The sequence below is a fragment of the Gekko japonicus genome, unplaced genomic scaffold (genome assembly GCF_001447785.1).
Source record: "Gekko japonicus isolate JY-2015 unplaced genomic scaffold, Gekko_japonicus_V1.1 scaffold575, whole genome shotgun sequence".
Lineage (NCBI taxonomy): Eukaryota > Metazoa > Chordata > Lepidosauria > Squamata > Gekkonidae > Gekko > Gekko japonicus.
Window position 1 is genome coordinate 522491 of NW_015174291.1, and position 16419 is coordinate 538909.

General features: G+C 42.5%; 1 protein-coding gene across 1 annotated transcript; it reads right to left on the reverse strand.

The window, feature by feature from the left end:
- Window positions 1–13998, reverse strand: HTATSF1 (HIV-1 Tat specific factor 1). The gene is made up of 9 exons (XM_015424031.1): window positions 13587–13998; window positions 10351–10555; window positions 9999–10046; window positions 8506–8660; window positions 6063–6226; window positions 5068–5167; window positions 4636–4725; window positions 4294–4431; window positions 1–1965 (listed from the first exon to the last, which is right to left on the reverse strand). Exons 1-9 carry the CDS (start codon window positions 13746–13748, stop codon window positions 1687–1689), a joined length of 1341 nt encoding a protein of 446 aa, XP_015279517.1. The 5' UTR covers window positions 13749–13998; the 3' UTR covers window positions 1–1686.
- Between the last annotated feature and the right edge of the window lie 2421 nt (window positions 13999–16419).

The window sequence follows — 16419 nt, forward strand, 5'->3', positions numbered from 1 at the left end:
AAGGACATCAAAAAATGCAACTAATGATCTGAAGAGGGTTTTTTCCGCCCAGAATGGGACAACTGCTTAAGTTCCAGAAATATTTTATTTAAAATGAACTGTCACACTAGTAAAGTTAATAAAATCTAGCACAGCTAAACCTGCACAAAAATATTTCAGTTTGAATTCTTATCTGCTGTCATCTCATCTACAATGTCCAAGGATGCAAAATAGTCTGAGAAAATCCTGTAAAGTCTTTTACATTCAATATTAATCACATTTTCTGCTATTCCTTCAGTGGAGACGTGTGTGCAATTTGGTCATCTGGGTGAACACAAAATATTATGAAATCATACCCAATATTATATTCACCAGTTATACTCAAATTCCCAGTTTTCATGTACGTAGTCACAGATTCCCATAGCCCAGCAGTTCAAAGTGATGAGAATTATTTTCAAACATCTATTAACGTAATTATGAATTTCAAATACAAACAGATAAAGTAAATGCTTTTACATTTATTGTAAAAAATATGAAAGTGGCCTGTTTCACACCCAAGCTGCACACCTTGGATCTTCCTGTGGTTAGATACTATTAAAGAAAAGAGGCAGAGAATGTGCTTTCCTATTCGAGACATCCCGTTAAGGGCTTTGGACAATAGTTTCAGACATAACATTTTGAAATTCTTGGACAGCTTAAACTTGCTTCGACTGAATGGCTAATATCTAGAAATCAGCACATTTCCCTATATTTAGGAATCTGTGCGACCATGTTGGGAATCAGCCTCAGTTTTAAGTTTCCTGTAGTCAAGCCACATCTAAAAAGAACAGGCCTTGTACACCACCACCCTTGACAAGTGTCAGAAAACTGGGTACATTTGAACACAATAATACAAAAAAAAACCAAAAACCCACACACACTTCCACAACACATAAAGCTCTCTGTGCACTTCCAATGTGAATTCATCAAAGATTTTTTTTTAAAAAAAGATTAATCTTATGCACATGTATTTCCATTTGTCATTGTAGTCTCCCTCAGACTGAGCTGACAACAGGGCAAATTAACAGGACTTGAACAACAATAATTTTATATATCGATCAACACGCCTCCAATCGCAAGGATCTTTCATTGCAATATCATTTTCTTCTTTCCCTCCCCTTCAGTGTTGACAATGCATCCTCAGTGACCCTGTTATTTCTTAAGTGACTGTTATAAGGAAAACCAGCGGATATAAGCATGTACTGGTCAACCCAAGGATTGGTAAAGGATTCATACCATTCAGGAAGATTATCGAGTTTGGAGGGAAAGGGTGGGGTGTGGAATTAAAGCAAGCACTGAAAAGCATTCATACCTCTGTATTCCTAAAGGTCTGGGTGTAATTAATGGGAACTGCAAGTCTGTACTTACTCACAATGATGTACTTTGAACACTGACAAGCAAAGATACAACATAAGGTGGCTAGTCAGTTCAGCAGCACTTGTGGCAACTTAGAATGCACACAGCTTGAATGGCAGCCAAACTGATTTTTTTTAAGATTGTCATTAAATACTGCTTTTAATGAAATACCTCAAAAGCACACATCGATGACATCCTAATAAAGTAATATATGTACTGATTTGAATGCTGCCTGCAATTGCTCTGAAGCATAGGATAAGAGAGGTCTAAAGATTACCCTAAAGACATGCTTTTCCAAATAAGTCCATAGCATTATGTCTCTGCTTCCTCATCACTGCCGGCAACACTGCTGTCTGTGGATGCTGTGACATCTTCATTAGTGTCTTCTCCATTATCTTCCCTCTCAGTTGCTTTATCCTTCAGATCTCCCTCTGATGCACTGTTAGATTGCTGAACTCCTTCAGGCAATTTGACACCAGTTTCTGAAGTATCTGTACCCAATGCCGTTTTCGGTTTTGCTAAATTCGGATCAACTAAAAACGTTTCCCACCCCTTCAGTCTCTCTTCCCTTTCTCTTGCAGTCTCTTCAACCTGTGTGCATACAAAGTGACAGCATTAACAGCAATGAAAGCATGGCTTGTTGCTTGCCAGTTTAATAACCAATGCTTTAAATGACCTCCCCAAAAGCTACTTTCATGATTTACCTTTACACTGCAGGAATACTAAGAAACTCCCCTCTATTCTACATCAACTGCAGTAAATACTTAAATGTTTACTATAACTGGTATAAAAGGGCGGGTTCGTGTTTTAAGCTGGTAGCAGCCCAGTTTGTAGTTCATGAACTTTGTTTCATACCATCAAGCCCTCATGAGCCCCCACAAACCAACCAGGGGGTTCGTGTAAGCAGGCACACTGGTGCTGGTGGTGAGGCTTGAAGAAGGCATTTGAAGAGACCGTGGTCTCTTTCAATGCCTTCTCTGAGCTGCTTGCAAAAACCATTTAAAGGGATACCATTTAAACCATTTAAAGGTATCCCTTACAATTGTTTTTGCAAGCTGTGCTGCTGCTGTGTGACTCACAACTGAACTGAGAAGGTATTTAAATGCCTTCCCAGTTGGAAGCGATTTCAGTGACCCCTTTCCCTCTCCCCCACTTCCAAGCCTAACAAGCTGAAATGGAGACAAGCCGTTTCAGCGATCCCTCTCACTCTCCCCCACTTGGAAGCAGGGAGTGGGGAGCAAAAGGATTTGCTGAAATGGCTTTTGCAAGATCTCCCCTCCCCCATTCTGCTGGCCTCGGGGAGCCGCCACCAGCAGAAAGGAGGGAGGGAAGATCCATGAACCTCATGAACTGAACCAGTTTGTGAAGTGGGGGAGGTTCGTGGGACCTCATGAACCACAAACTGGGACAAACCTCCATTTTCCTGGTTTATGCCCATCCCTAGTAGCAGTTGCTAGAATTTTAGGATATTTGCTTAAAACTGAAGGTATCAAAATTCTTCATAAACAAAAAAACTTAAATATTTAATACACACAAGTACTACCTAAAATGGTCTTCATGCAAGATGAGATTTATTTTATTTTAAATACTGTATTCCACTTTATTGACCAACTCAAGGCAGCTACTAATCTAGGTGAAAACACAGTCAGGTAAAAGCTATCACAATTCAAAACAGCGTCAGACCAGCAAACAAAATAAGAGTCCCGTGGCACCTTAGGAACTTACACAATTTACTTCAGCAATCAGCTTTTGCTCACTTTATCAGACTCCGACTCATGAACACTTCTGCTGGGCTAAACTTTGTTAATCTCTAATATGTCACTGGACTCCTACTTTATTTTGCTGTTATACAGTTTTCAAACGGAATGATCAGATCAGAAAAAAAATTAATCTCTCAACAGCATATTATTCCCCGAAAAAATTTAAAACGTGCTTGACTTTTTCTTTTTCTTAAAAAGGGTTGCTGCAGGCGGTGTCTAGGGAGGCTCTCCACAGGCTGCCGCCACTCTGGTATGGGCCTCCTTGGGAGGGCCCAGAGCACCCATTCGACCCCTTACCCGTTCTTCCCCAGTAGAGTGTACTTTACATGCGACCGAATGATGCGTGAGGACCCAGACAGAATAATAAACAATTTTATTATAGAGGTCTAGTAACTGGTTTCCACATAATTTGTAGAATAATGAGAACAGTAAAGGCAGGTAAGCAAACAAATAATAGAACCCTAACGCATCTATCTAGACTGCCCCTAGGTGATTGGCTTCAAGCTAACTCACCCCCTTCCTGGATGAAGGATCCCTCCATCTGTGAGAGCCCCTCCTCAGCTCTGCTCCTTAGGAATGAACGACCTATCCCTTTGGGCGAGGCCTTTCATCCCTTCTTCCTAGGCACTGCCCCCCTAGTCCTCTACTGGTGCAAGTTTTCCCTCCTAATCCATTGTTAACCATTCACAGGGTCCAAAGGGTGCCTGGGAAATGTAAGCCTGGTAGCTACTTTAGTAGGCCTTCCTAGAGCCTATAGGCCTAGGAACGCGACAAGGGTCAATGGAATGCTCTACTCATCTATTCAGGTATCTCGCCGAAAAGCAGCAGGGCTGCCACAGAAAAGGCCCTGCTCCTTTTCACTGCAGAGAAAGGCATACATGAATCTAGTTTTCATTACTACAAAGCAAAACTTCAAAGTATGATAGTAATGGATCCTTTGGAAACACGTGATAAAAGAGTGCCAGTTAAGGTGTCACTGAAACACTTTGCAAGTCTCTCGTATGATTTTCAACACTTGGGAACCACAGTTTTTGTTTCAAGCCATCTGGTTACAAAGAATGCAGCACTATATATAAAATTCCTAAAACTAAACTCCATTTCATTCACTGCATATATTCGCCGCTTTCAAAAATCTTGTAAACATCGGAGTCAGACTTACCTGGTAATCTGTTACACCATCCCATGTTTCAACACACAGCTGACGTCCACCAAACCATCGCCCATGGAGTGCCTGTTTACACACATCAGCTTCTTCCATCTCTTTAAAGGACACAGAAGCAACGCCATCTGGGTGCCTCTATAAAAATGAAAGAAACCAGATACTGTCAAATCCATAACAGGCTCTCTAACTACATAAAGAATTGATTTCCTGATGAGCAAACAGAAGCCTACAAAGATACGCATGAGCCATCCAAAGCCACAACAACAATGCTTCACATTAATCCGTATCTCTAAATTCTTTTTAAATATGTTTATATAGACAGCAGTATCCTATACCTACATCAAATATTATGACTTTCTTTACTTGTCCAAATTTTTCACATTCCGTCCGAAGGTCTTCTCTAATTTCATTCAGAACTAATGGGTCCTCCTGCAAAGACAGATACGCATGTGCAAGAAGATGCTTTAAAAGAATTTTATCAACACTGATTCAGGAACCAGAATTTCAATGTGCTGGTCATAACAACCTGAGAGCAACTAGAAACAGTAAACACTCTCGGCTAAATTACATGCCAGGGATAAATCAAAAGCCGTTGAACCCGTACTGAGATTGGAAAAAGAGAAACATGGAGCTCAGCCTTTGAAGGCAGGGACTGCTTATTCATAATCCAATACAAAAATGCAGCATTTTCACCAGTTTCCCACTAGCAAGATTTTACTTGGACCTTATTACCTATTTTACAACTCGGTGACAGAGGGTGAACATTCCTACCTCAAAATCTGTTGGATGAAACATGTTTCTGATAATGATAACACGCTCGTGCCTCAGTCTAACATCACCCGGTTTCTTCTCTGGCCTCCAATCCAGCTGTCTAATAAAATAAGACAATAGTAAGAGATTGTGGCAGGTAATGATTCAATCTTTCTTTAAAATATGGTGCCAGCACTGACAGTCATTTCCCCAACAAAGCTAGACTCCCAACAGCCTGAATATGGAAAGTGAGGAGGAGCAATGACTCAGTGGTAGAATATATCCTTTGTAAACAGAAGGTCCTGTGTTCGATTCCTGGCATCTATCAGCTAAAGGATCTCAGATAACAGCTGTTGGGAAAGGTCTTTCTCCGACTGAGACCTTGGCGAAAGTACTGGACTAGGATCTGTGGGAGCCAGGTTCAAACCCCCACTGTCTCATGATGCTTTATGGATGATCTTGGGTCAGTCACTCTCTCTGGCTGCCTAACCTACCTCACAGGGTTGCTGAAGGTAAAGCGAAGGAGGAGAGACTGCCATACACTGCCCTGAGCTCCTTGCACAAGGGGTGGGATAAAAATGTAAATGTATAAAATAAATCAACTGCTGCCAGTCAGAGTAGATAATACTAAGCTAGATGGATCAATGGGTTCAACTTAGTACATGACAGCTGTACACGTTATTTATAAATCTATACAGATTGTCTCTTATACTTAAAATTTGAAACCAGGTAAAATTTGCATTGCATTTTCAGGTCAAGGCAAGAAATACAGCGAGATCAAAAAATACCAGCCACTTGCACACAGATCTGATAGTATGTCTAAACTTCAGAATAGTATTGAATGCACTAACAAAAAGATATGCGAAACAGCAAAATATCAAGTATACTGGATAGTTCAGAACAATTTTTCACTTTCTTTCACAAGGAATGTCTTTTTAGACTTCAAGTTCTTTGAGCTGTATATTTATATACACAGCCACAAACAGCTAACATTATTTACAGACACAGTCACCCACTTTTGTTGTTGAGACAGCTTCTTCTTATAGTCTTTGCATTTCTTCTTCTTTTTGCTGGCATCGTACTCCCCCTTGATCTGAAACTGTGCAACTTCCACATGCAATTTGTAGCCTCTAATCTCATTTTCATCCAGAAGTTTCAGTGCAAGTTCAACAGACTCTCTCTATTAAAGGAAAGAAGGAAACTTCAGAGGTCAGGATTTTATTTTTCATCTAAATCAAATGAAGCTTACATCATTTCCCCACTGAAGACCAACTTGTAAAAAGGTATCATTTTTAAACAAATGCCAGCAGGATAGCCATCTGAATTTGATGCAGCACAAACAAAACAAGATGTTTTTGAAGATTACAACTCACTTCTTTAAATACATGTAGCATTATTCTCACTTAGCAAATATGCATATACACACACGATAGTAAAAATAAAAACAGAAAGGGAAGGAGAGATGGACCCTATTACCAAATGCGGTCAGAAGGTCAAATAATCAGAGAGATTACATTACTATGCAAGCAAAATCCAATCAAAGAATGAATTATCCCATCAGACTGCATAGGAAGTACTCCCAATGGCGATCAATTCACAAAGCAAGGTGAATAATGTACATAATAATTATTATTTATTTACCTTCTATCCCACCTTACACCACGAATGGGCTAAGGGCAGCCCACAACATAATAAAAACAATATATAAAAACAGTTAAACGATTAAAACAAGATGGCATTAAACACAAGTAATCCAACGTCTCCTGTGATAGTTTAACAGGCAATGGTAGATGGTGGGAGGTACCTAAATATAGTGCCCCATAGATGATAAACAGCATCCAAGAGGCACTGGGCAGGTACCAAAAGGCAGGGAAGGCCAAGATGGTTTAGTGTCTGCCGCATCACCGAAAGGCATGGTGGAACAGGTCCATCCTCCAGACCCTGCAGAACTGTAATAGCTCTCGCCCTGATCTCAAGTGGGAGCATGTGTCATGATCTGGGCGGCACTACTAGGCCCAGGGAGCCTGGCTAGCCGTAGGTGAGGCTGGGTCTACAACTCCCAGAAGCCCCTGAGAGGATTTGGAGCCAAAATTGACCAATAGGGAAGAAGAGGGCTGGGGAACAAAAGGGCTGGTGCCAGAGCAGAAGCTGTTCTTTCTTCCAGAGGGAAGAGCCAGAAGGAAGGCTGCTGCAGGAAGAAACCCTCATCCTGAGGGAAGGGTGAGTAGTCTAGTGTCACTTGGAATAGTGAGCTATGGACAGTCTATATTTAGACACGTTAGGGCATTTGATTTCTTTTCTTTTCACCCACTTACTGTTATTATTCTGCACATTGTTGTTTGACCTCCTATAAAATAAACCTTTTCCTTGTTTCACTCTGCCTGGTCCTCACGCCTGTTATTCGGCCAAAGGGGAGGTCTGAAGGTCTTGGGAGGGTGCTCTGGGCCTTCTCAAGGGAACCTAAATCCAGAGTGGTGGCAGCATCAGGTGACACCCCACCTGAGCCATGACAGCATGTTTTACCAAACCAGGGCCAGGGCCAAAAAAGCTCTGGCCCTGGTTGAGGCTAAGCAGACATCTCTTGGGCCAGGGATTACCAGGAGGTATTGATCTATGGAGTGCAAGGCTCTCCGAGGCACATATGGGAAGAGGCGGTCCATCAGATATGCTCGTCCCAGGCCGTGTAGGGCTTTAAAGGTCAGTACCATAACCTTGAATCGGATTCGGTATTGAATTGGCAGCCAGTGCAATCAGCGAAGCACCGGCTGGATGTGCACCCACATAGGTGTCGCCATCAGCAGGTACGCCACTGCGTTCTGCACTAGCTGCAGTTTCCAGATCAGGTTCACTGTAGCGAAGTCCTGAGAGGTGCGATAGGGAACCACCTGCCTGATCAGGCAGAGATGGTAAAAGGTCAATCTGGCAACCATGGTGGCCTTGGCCTCCACAGAAAGTGAGGGATCTAGAATCACCCCAAGACTGAAGCACTGGGAGCCAGATTCCCGATCCCACACCCCCACGGCTCAGGTACAGGACCTCTGTCTCCACTGGGTTTAATTTCAGCTGGCTCTGCTGTAGCCATCCAGCCACAGCGCCTCTAATGCCCTGTCCAGAGTATCTGGGGGTGGCATCCGACCAACCATCAACACATTTCACATATTTTAGTGAAAAATCTTTTTATAATCCCTCCCACAACTGTTTAGAATGACTCTGTTTTTCACATGTAAGAATGTTCTTTCAACCCAAATTCACAGTACTAACAGAGAAGTACTAAGCCACTTTTAACATTAAGCTCAGTAAGTTAAATCAATGGTGGAGGGAAAATACATGTGTCATAAAAAGCCACCTTAATATTCCAGTGTCTACTCAAACTAAAATAATTACTAAAGACAAAGGAAAATATTTATATCAACCAATACCTTAAGTATCACCATGAAATAACTCAAATATACAACTAACCTTTAGGTAACAACAGAGCCCATCTCCTTTAAGATTTCCCTCTTTGTCCTTGTAAAGCTTAATTTTAGGTTCATCTGTCTGAGGATCACGCATAACAATTCCACATTTTGACATAACCTGAACAAATTCATCTTGTGTAATGTCTGGCGGTAAACCTGTATAGTAAATTAAAGCAGATGCAAACAGCAATCAAGTAAAGCAGATGTAACCCATATTAACACTAGCTGTCTAACCATCTTTAATTTTCATAGAAAAATTGGATTCTAATTTGTCACACACATTCCTAATGTTTTTTATAGCTCTGGCACCTTCTGAATTTTGCGTGAATCTGTTTGCTTTGTGGCCCAGAGTAAAAGTGGAACCTGCCAAAATTCTAGTTCTTTAGTCATAGTAGGAGACAATCAATCACGGTCCTCTTGCGGTGGGAAGGTACAGTATGACAATTGTGGATAGCTCTCCATGCACTATAATTCCTGTCAACTGAAACTCATGCCCTGAACAGCAAAATCTTCAACCCCTGGCATGAGCCCCAACTCTGTGTTTTTGAGCATGCATACCAACCCTAATTCAGAAGCTGGTCACTGCAGGGAGTCATAAATGACAGCAGGCACCTGTTGGTTTTGTGATTCAGTGAGGCGAAAGAGACAGTAGACTTGACTCAGTTTGGCCTTTCTAGGGCTGCAGTCTGACAACTCTAACCCACAGCAAGAAAGCCTTACAAAATGAGCCAATGGGAAGCTAAGAGACTTGGGACTATAACAGTTCTGCTTCCACACAATCAGGATCAGGCAGGAAGGAGGCAGACATTCCACTGAGGAAAAAGGGCAGGCCACCAATTAAACCTTCCTCTTGTTCTAAATGGGGCTTCTTGTGCAATTTGCAAGTGGAAAAAAAATGGAGCAAAGAGCTAGCTTGAGAGAATTTTCTGGCTATTGCTGGTCCTACTTCTAAAGCTCAGCAATAATCACTGGTGTTCAGTTAGGACTTAGTTTCAGCCAACAGAAAGATAAAGTGGAGAAGGGTGGAAGGAGAGTGCACACACACACACACAAAACAAATGAAATTTCACTGTTGCACAAGATTATGCAATTGTGCTATATACTTTTAAATATTATGTTGTTTATGTCCTCGGCTACTATTAAATGTACTATTAAATGTACTATTGTACATTAAATATTATGTTGTTTATGTCCTCGGCTCTGGTTTTTTTCTTTCCCATCACGTTTTCCTGTATTTTTAATCTCAGTTCCAGATTTGATTAAAAGCGCAAAATTCAAACCATTTTTTTCTAATTGCTGAAAAGAACTGCATTAATGCAAGCGTTTTACATAACTAGAACCCAAAGAAAAGACATACAAAACATACTAAAATGCAAGCATATTACCAAATAACAAGCTATCAAAATGCCTGGCATTCCTACTCAAATACATTTGTCACATACATTCTCTAACACATACTGGTCAATTTGCAAATATTAACAAGCTGCTACGTACCCGTTACGTATACATTTGTATTTCTCTGTTCTTCAACGTGAAACCATCCTAAAGGAGAGATCATGAGTAAATTAGTTGCGTTCTAAACATAGAGAATAGCCATTCATTCCGAAATTCACATTTATCAAGCTTCAACTGAGTTCACATATCACGAATGTTGTCTAATTAGATTATTTTACATCGGACTTTCACAACCAGATAAAGTAATCATTGTTGAATGGTTACAAGAATAATCAGCATAAATGGACATTTGCCACTGTTACTGAAGCTGATAACGCCCAGCTCAGTAGAAATATACATTTCTTCTTGATCACGTGACTACTTCTAAGCCATGCACATTGGACCCTCTTGCCTGCTTCAGGTTTTCGTTTCTCTCCTTTCTGTTTAGGTTCTGTTTGTTGTGACCCTTTTTGCTCTACCAGCTGCTGGACTCCAGCCATCTTTGAATCCACCGGTGGTTTGATGTCAGTCTTTGCAACCGATGCAGTTGAATTATCTGAACTGTCAGTTGGAAAGCCATAGTTAGCATGATACGTCGCCAGGAAGTCTTCAGTCACCTAAAAGAGGATTCACAGAATATTAGTCTACAAGCAGACTCAGTATGAATTACTATTGCTAATGTTTGGGTAAGCCAAAGGTCTTCAATATTTCCAGACCCTGAACCCACTGAGGCACAAATACATAAATCACAATCATGCAGCACAAAGTGGGGGAGGCGGGTTATGAACCCACCAATGCTAAGAGACTAGGACTATGGCAGCAGGCAAAAGTCAGGGGCACAAAACACAAGCAGAGCACCAGGAAGGAGCTCCATACTGAAGAACAAGTCATGGGTCAGAGCAATGAAGGAATAATCTCCAACACCAAGTGATCACACTGCTCTGCTGCTCCTCTCATGTAAAGAGAGGCAGAATACTTGGCACACTTGCTCACTATGCACATGCACTAGCAGCAGGTCTTTCCAAAAGGCAAAGAAGTGGGTTTGCAGGGGCTCAGGAATCTATCTGAAGGTCTGAAGACCTCCAGCCTGAGTCCAAAACAACTCTGAAAATTATCAAATTCTTGTTCCCGCCTTTCATCAAAGAGCTCAAAGAAGCATACATCAATTACCCTACTTTACCCTCACAACATCCCTGAGAGGTAGGTTAGATAAAGAGAATAACCAGTCCAGTGGCACCCAGGGAGCTCTGTGATTGAATGGGGATTTGGACCCAGGTTTTTCCAGTATTAATTTGACTCATTAACAGCACCATGCTGTCTCTGAACGAATGACTCTCAAATTATGAAGAGCGGCATTACTAATATTCTAGGAGAATATTTTGCACGGCACTACGACTGATCGGCAAAGAAAGAATACTACAGCAAATTACGCCTACAAGATTTATAGACAAATTAAGCTTACAACAAAACATGAACACAAATTTTAAAAGGAAGATTCAGCCAGATCAGAGTCCTGTTGCTTGTCATTAACAGCAGGACAACAAACAATGCAGAAGGTGCTGTTTTAAATCCTTTCAGAGATATGAATCTCAGGTAATAGGTGTAGCAAAAGATCTTTTTCTGTCTAGATTCTGGAAAGCAACTGCCAGTCAGAGCTGATAGCACTGGACAAGATGGACCAATGGTCTGACTTGCTGGAAGGCAATTTCATGTATGGGAACTAATGTAACATCAAGACTAAGATCTCCAAGGGGCTCTATACAAATCTCACCGGCTGTGCCGTAAACTTTTCAGGTGGCAGCAGGCAAACCACCGGTCCTGCAAGCCCTCCATACACACACACACACACCAGCAACACAGGACTAAAGAAGTAACCTGCTTTACCTGCCACTGAGCTAGTTATATGAAACAATTTGAAGTGCCACAGAAATATTATTATAGGCCTGTAAATAACCACTGACCTAGTAACCTGTGGCAAGCGAAAACTGTCTCTAAGTGACTAGGCAAGGACACTGTTATGGACTGAAAGAGCTGATTTTTCCCTCTTTCAGAATATCAATGTGCCATGAAGTGTTTAATATAAACACAAGTGGGAAGACAATACTGAGCTAAAAAGGGAGAGGCCAAGGTTCAGTGGCAGAGTACCTGCTTTGCATGAAGATGGTTCTAGTGCTATCTCCAGCTCATGGGTATGAGGTTCCAGCATAAGAAAAGGCCTTCTATGTATAAGATACATTAATACATTCTTGAGCAAATTAAGCACATTGTTCCAGTTTAATCAGAAGGGCCACAGTTCACTGAATCCCTGCTATCTCCAGCTCATGGGTATGAAGTTCCAGCATAAGAAAAGGCAAATTAAGCACATTATTCCAGTTTAATCAGAAGGGCCACAGTTCAGAGCACATGCTTGGCATGCAGAAGCTCCCCAACTCCTTTGAACTGATTCCAAGGATCTCAGGCAGCAGAAGCCAGGAAGCTTTTTTAGCCTGACACCCTGGAAAGCTGCTCCTAGTTAAAGGCAACAAGTTTCACCACTAAAATACAAGAACCCGGAGACACACCAATGAGACTGGCTCCTAAATTTTTGAGCTAGCTACTAGAAAATTTGTCAAGGCTTGCACTAATCCTCATCCCCACTGAGGCAGGCACAACTGCTTTTTAATACAACTCAAGTGTCTCATTTATGTTGGGCAAAATCAAAGGAAAAACAAAAAACAACCCATGGCCTTCAACCCTCATGTCTGCAAGACCACCTCTCTTCCTACAGTCCTCCATGACAGCTCTGTTCATCCAAGCACGGCCTTCTGCAGGTGCCAACCTGCAAATGGACAAAACTACCTGTACACATGCCTTCTCCATTGTGGAAAGTGGAATGGCCGGCCTGAAGAAGTCAGGAAAGCTCCCACTCCCCTGGTTTTCTCCAAGCGATGCAAAACAGAATTATTCAAGAGGGCTTTTCTATGTAGGCAACAGGGTTGCGCTGTATAAAAGGCTTCACAAAGTTACTTGGATAAATTATTGGGGGCTGTGGTCTGTATTATTGAAGGTCAAAGAAGGGGACGGCAAAGGATGAGATGGTTAGACAATGTTATCGATGCAACGAAAGCACGATGGAAGACAGGAGGGTCCGGCGTGATGTGGTCCATGGGGTCGTGAAGAGTCTGACTCGACTGTGCGACTGAACAACAACAACAACAAAATATTACTGTGAATAGTTTGCTGCGGGTAGCCTCCCACTGTGTAATTCTGCATCATTTAATATGTCATGCTAATACTTATGCTTTGTTTCAGTTGTTTTTTAGATTTCTAGCTGGTTTTACAACTCAAACCCTATTTCATCATTTATTGACTGTCCCATCTTGTTGACTGTACTCTGTGTAATCCGTCTTGAGTCCCAGTGAGAAAGGCAGACTATAAATAATATAAGTAAATAAAATAAAACGATACATAAAGCAGCCACAAATTATTATACTACTTCTATACTTAATGTTATCAGACAAACAGAGCTCTTTAATATTTAGTGACAATATTAAGACCACCCATAAATCCACTCTGGATGGACCCGAGGGAGGAGCCCCTCCTCTTCCCCTCCCATCACATGACGTCAGACAGCTCTGGCCCCGCCCCCAACCCTCGCCCCTCCCTCACCTTAGGGAACCAGGCCCTCTTGTCGCGGTCCCACTCGTACTGGGTCCCGTCCGTCGGGTCCGTGTAAGTGAAGGGATCACTATCCCCTTCAGCATCCTTTTTGCCATAGAGTTCCTGGAGCCGCAACTGCTGATAGAACTCGTCGTTACCGTCCGAGCTCATGATGCCGTCCCTGCAACTCCCTGCAGCCCGGCTCCAAAGCAGTGCTTCAGCACCGCCGCCACTACCAGGCCGCTCCACTCCGCCCCTCCAAGATTACTCCAGTGCGCGTGCGCGTAACCACCTAGTACCGCGCCGGCGCGGCCTCAAATAATTCAGCCCGCCCCTTTTGTTTTTCTGAGGGAAACGGGATGCCCTCGTCGTTTCCTAACGGCTTTCAGACGTCACCGTTAAATCCAAATAAGTGCTGGAACCAAACGAGCGCCCCCCCCATAGTGAAAGAATGGTGTCAGCTGTTAACACAAATGAGAAGTATTTTGCGCATGCTTGGAAGGGTTTGAACGAAGAGACCCAATCTGCGCATGCTCAAAATCGATCTCCGTTTAAGGCTCGTCAGGTGGGTCTCTGATTCTAAACTGGCGGCTGCTTCGGCGTCGGTATCGTGTTCCAGTTCTTTCAAAATAAGGGCATCCGTATGAGTGGTCAATGATTTGGGAAGACGTTTTCTTCCTTTACTCCTCTCAACACACAAATTACGCAGGAGCGGAAGTCACTGAAGCCGGAACAGAAGACAAAAAAACGGGAACAAATAAGGACGATGATTGTACCACGTGCGGCTTCAAAACAGTGACAGCCAATAAACAACCAGCTAGGCGAGCCGATGAAAGTCCGCTCGCTTGCCCGCTTCTCCCGGTGAAGAGACTTAATGCTTAACAGGAGGAGCTTTTGTTTCCTTGCTTATTTCCCGCCTTATGTCTTTTTTTTTTACTTGTAAGGGGGTATTTTAGATTTTTTTAAATACAGAGTTATAGGAAGACTTCTCAGGGGGTTTAGTTCAAGTTATTCTCAAGGCTGTGCTCTTTAATTAAGAATAATAATAGTACACTAGTGGCTACTTTTAAAATCAAAGACTTTACGTTTCAGTGACTTTCAGTATTTGAGCTCCTAACCAATTATATAGGTTGTCTTTCTACCACTCAGGGTGCCAATTTCCAGGTAAGGCTTTGAGATCTACCAGAATTACATTTGATCTCCAGACTACAGAGATAAGAAAATGGCCACTCCAGATTTTGGAATACCTGTCAGCAAGCTGCCATATGTGTCTGATGTTCTTCTGTTTCCCCCCACCATGCCAAAGGTTTCTGTGTCCATGGTTTCTGTTTTCCTACCCATGCGCATTCCTTTCCCTGTGCTTAATTGCCGCTGTACTGCACCATGTATCTTTCAAGGCCGCTGGAGGAGTAGCAAGGGAGATTGCTTTGGCTTTGAGCCGTGGGAAGCTCATACCTGTTTTGGTTTGGGTGACAGTTGGTTCTCAAGCCTCCTGGCGCGTGCGGGAACCACCCTAATTGGGTACTGCTGCTTTGAATGTACTATAACCCTATATGTGCATTGCTGGTCTATTCCTAACAGTGTTCCTGTCCATGCATCTATGGCTTCAATAACAGTATAACCTTTCTATAAGTGTGTACTCCGTTGTTGCTGTGGGTCCTGACAATACCATAGGTTCCAGGTGAAATTTCTTCCCAAGCTCCGCAGGCACTACCTACCCCTAAAACTTAAGGAATCTCCCAGGCTGGAGTTGGCAACCCTATTATAATAGCAATAAATGAAAGTTATGTTTCATAACTTATTTAGATAATTGTGTCATTCAATAGGATTGTGAAATAGGTGGGACCTGTAGTCCCCCGGAATTTCATCTGATCTCTAGATGAAAGAAATCAGTTCCCCCGGAGAAAATGGCTGCTTTGGAGGGTGGACTCTATGGTGTTATGCCCAATTGAGGTCCCTGTCCTGCCCTTGCGCTTCATCTCGAAATCTCAAGGAATTTCCCAAGCCAGAGTTAGTGACTGTAATCCAGCAAACTCCATCGAATTTACTTCTTGAGGCAGCTTAGATGCATATATTTTTATTTTACCATTAAAATAGTTTTAATTTAAAAAACTAACAATTTATACTGTGGGAACAAGGAGGTGCGTGTTAACCAAAACATAAAAACAAAGTGCTTTTTTATAAATATATGAGTTTGAAATACTAATTGACAGATTAGTACCATTTTGAATGCCAAAAAGCCACTCCATTGTGTCCCAGACTTCACTAAGATCTGGTTGCCTGTTAATTTGTTTTATCTGCAAATTGCTATAACACATTTTGAGCCAATGTTTGCCTGAAAAGCAGGGTCAGAATGCAGTCATTAACATAATTTGCAAAAGCTAATGTTCACTTCTGAAGATGGAAGGACTGTATGCAGAGGTCAATTCGGGGGGGATCGCAGTTCCCCCGGGTGAGGTGCGGGGGGGCACACGATGAAGCCCCACCCCCTGCTTCCGGCCGCCCCACTTCCGGCCCTCATTCAGCCAGGAGGAGGCAGTAGAAGAGGGAGGGTAAGTTGCTTCCTCCCCGCCTCTCCCCACCCCTGTCTGCCTGGGGCCAGGGAGGGCCTTGGCGGGGCTTCCTCGCACTCCTGCCAGCCTTGCAGGTCCACCGCCGGGCCCCTGATGTCAGGTGGTGTGGCATATGCTAATAAGTTATGCTAATGAGTTCCCCTAGCTCTTTTTCTACGAAACGACCCCTCACTGTATGTAATATCTTTATAAATTCCTTGTTATCATAACATTGAGATGCACCAGTAGCTGCAGATAAAAGTATTCACTAGTTACAGTTATTTCCTGTT

Bases quoted from the DNA above. Each gene is read 5' to 3' on its own strand.
- HTATSF1 (XM_015424031.1), bottom strand. From the start codon at position 13,748: ATGAGCTCGGACGGTAACGACGAGTTCTATCAGCAGTTGCGGCTCCAG. The intron at 10,047-10,350 runs GCAAGAGGGTCC...TCTCTCCTTTAG, and splicing joins GAAACGAAAACCTGAAGCAG to GATGGTTTCACGTTGAAGAA. The intron at 4,726-5,067 runs GTAGGAATGTTC...CTGTCTTTGCAG, and splicing joins TTCATCCAACAGATTTTGAG to GAGGACCCATTAGTTCTGAA.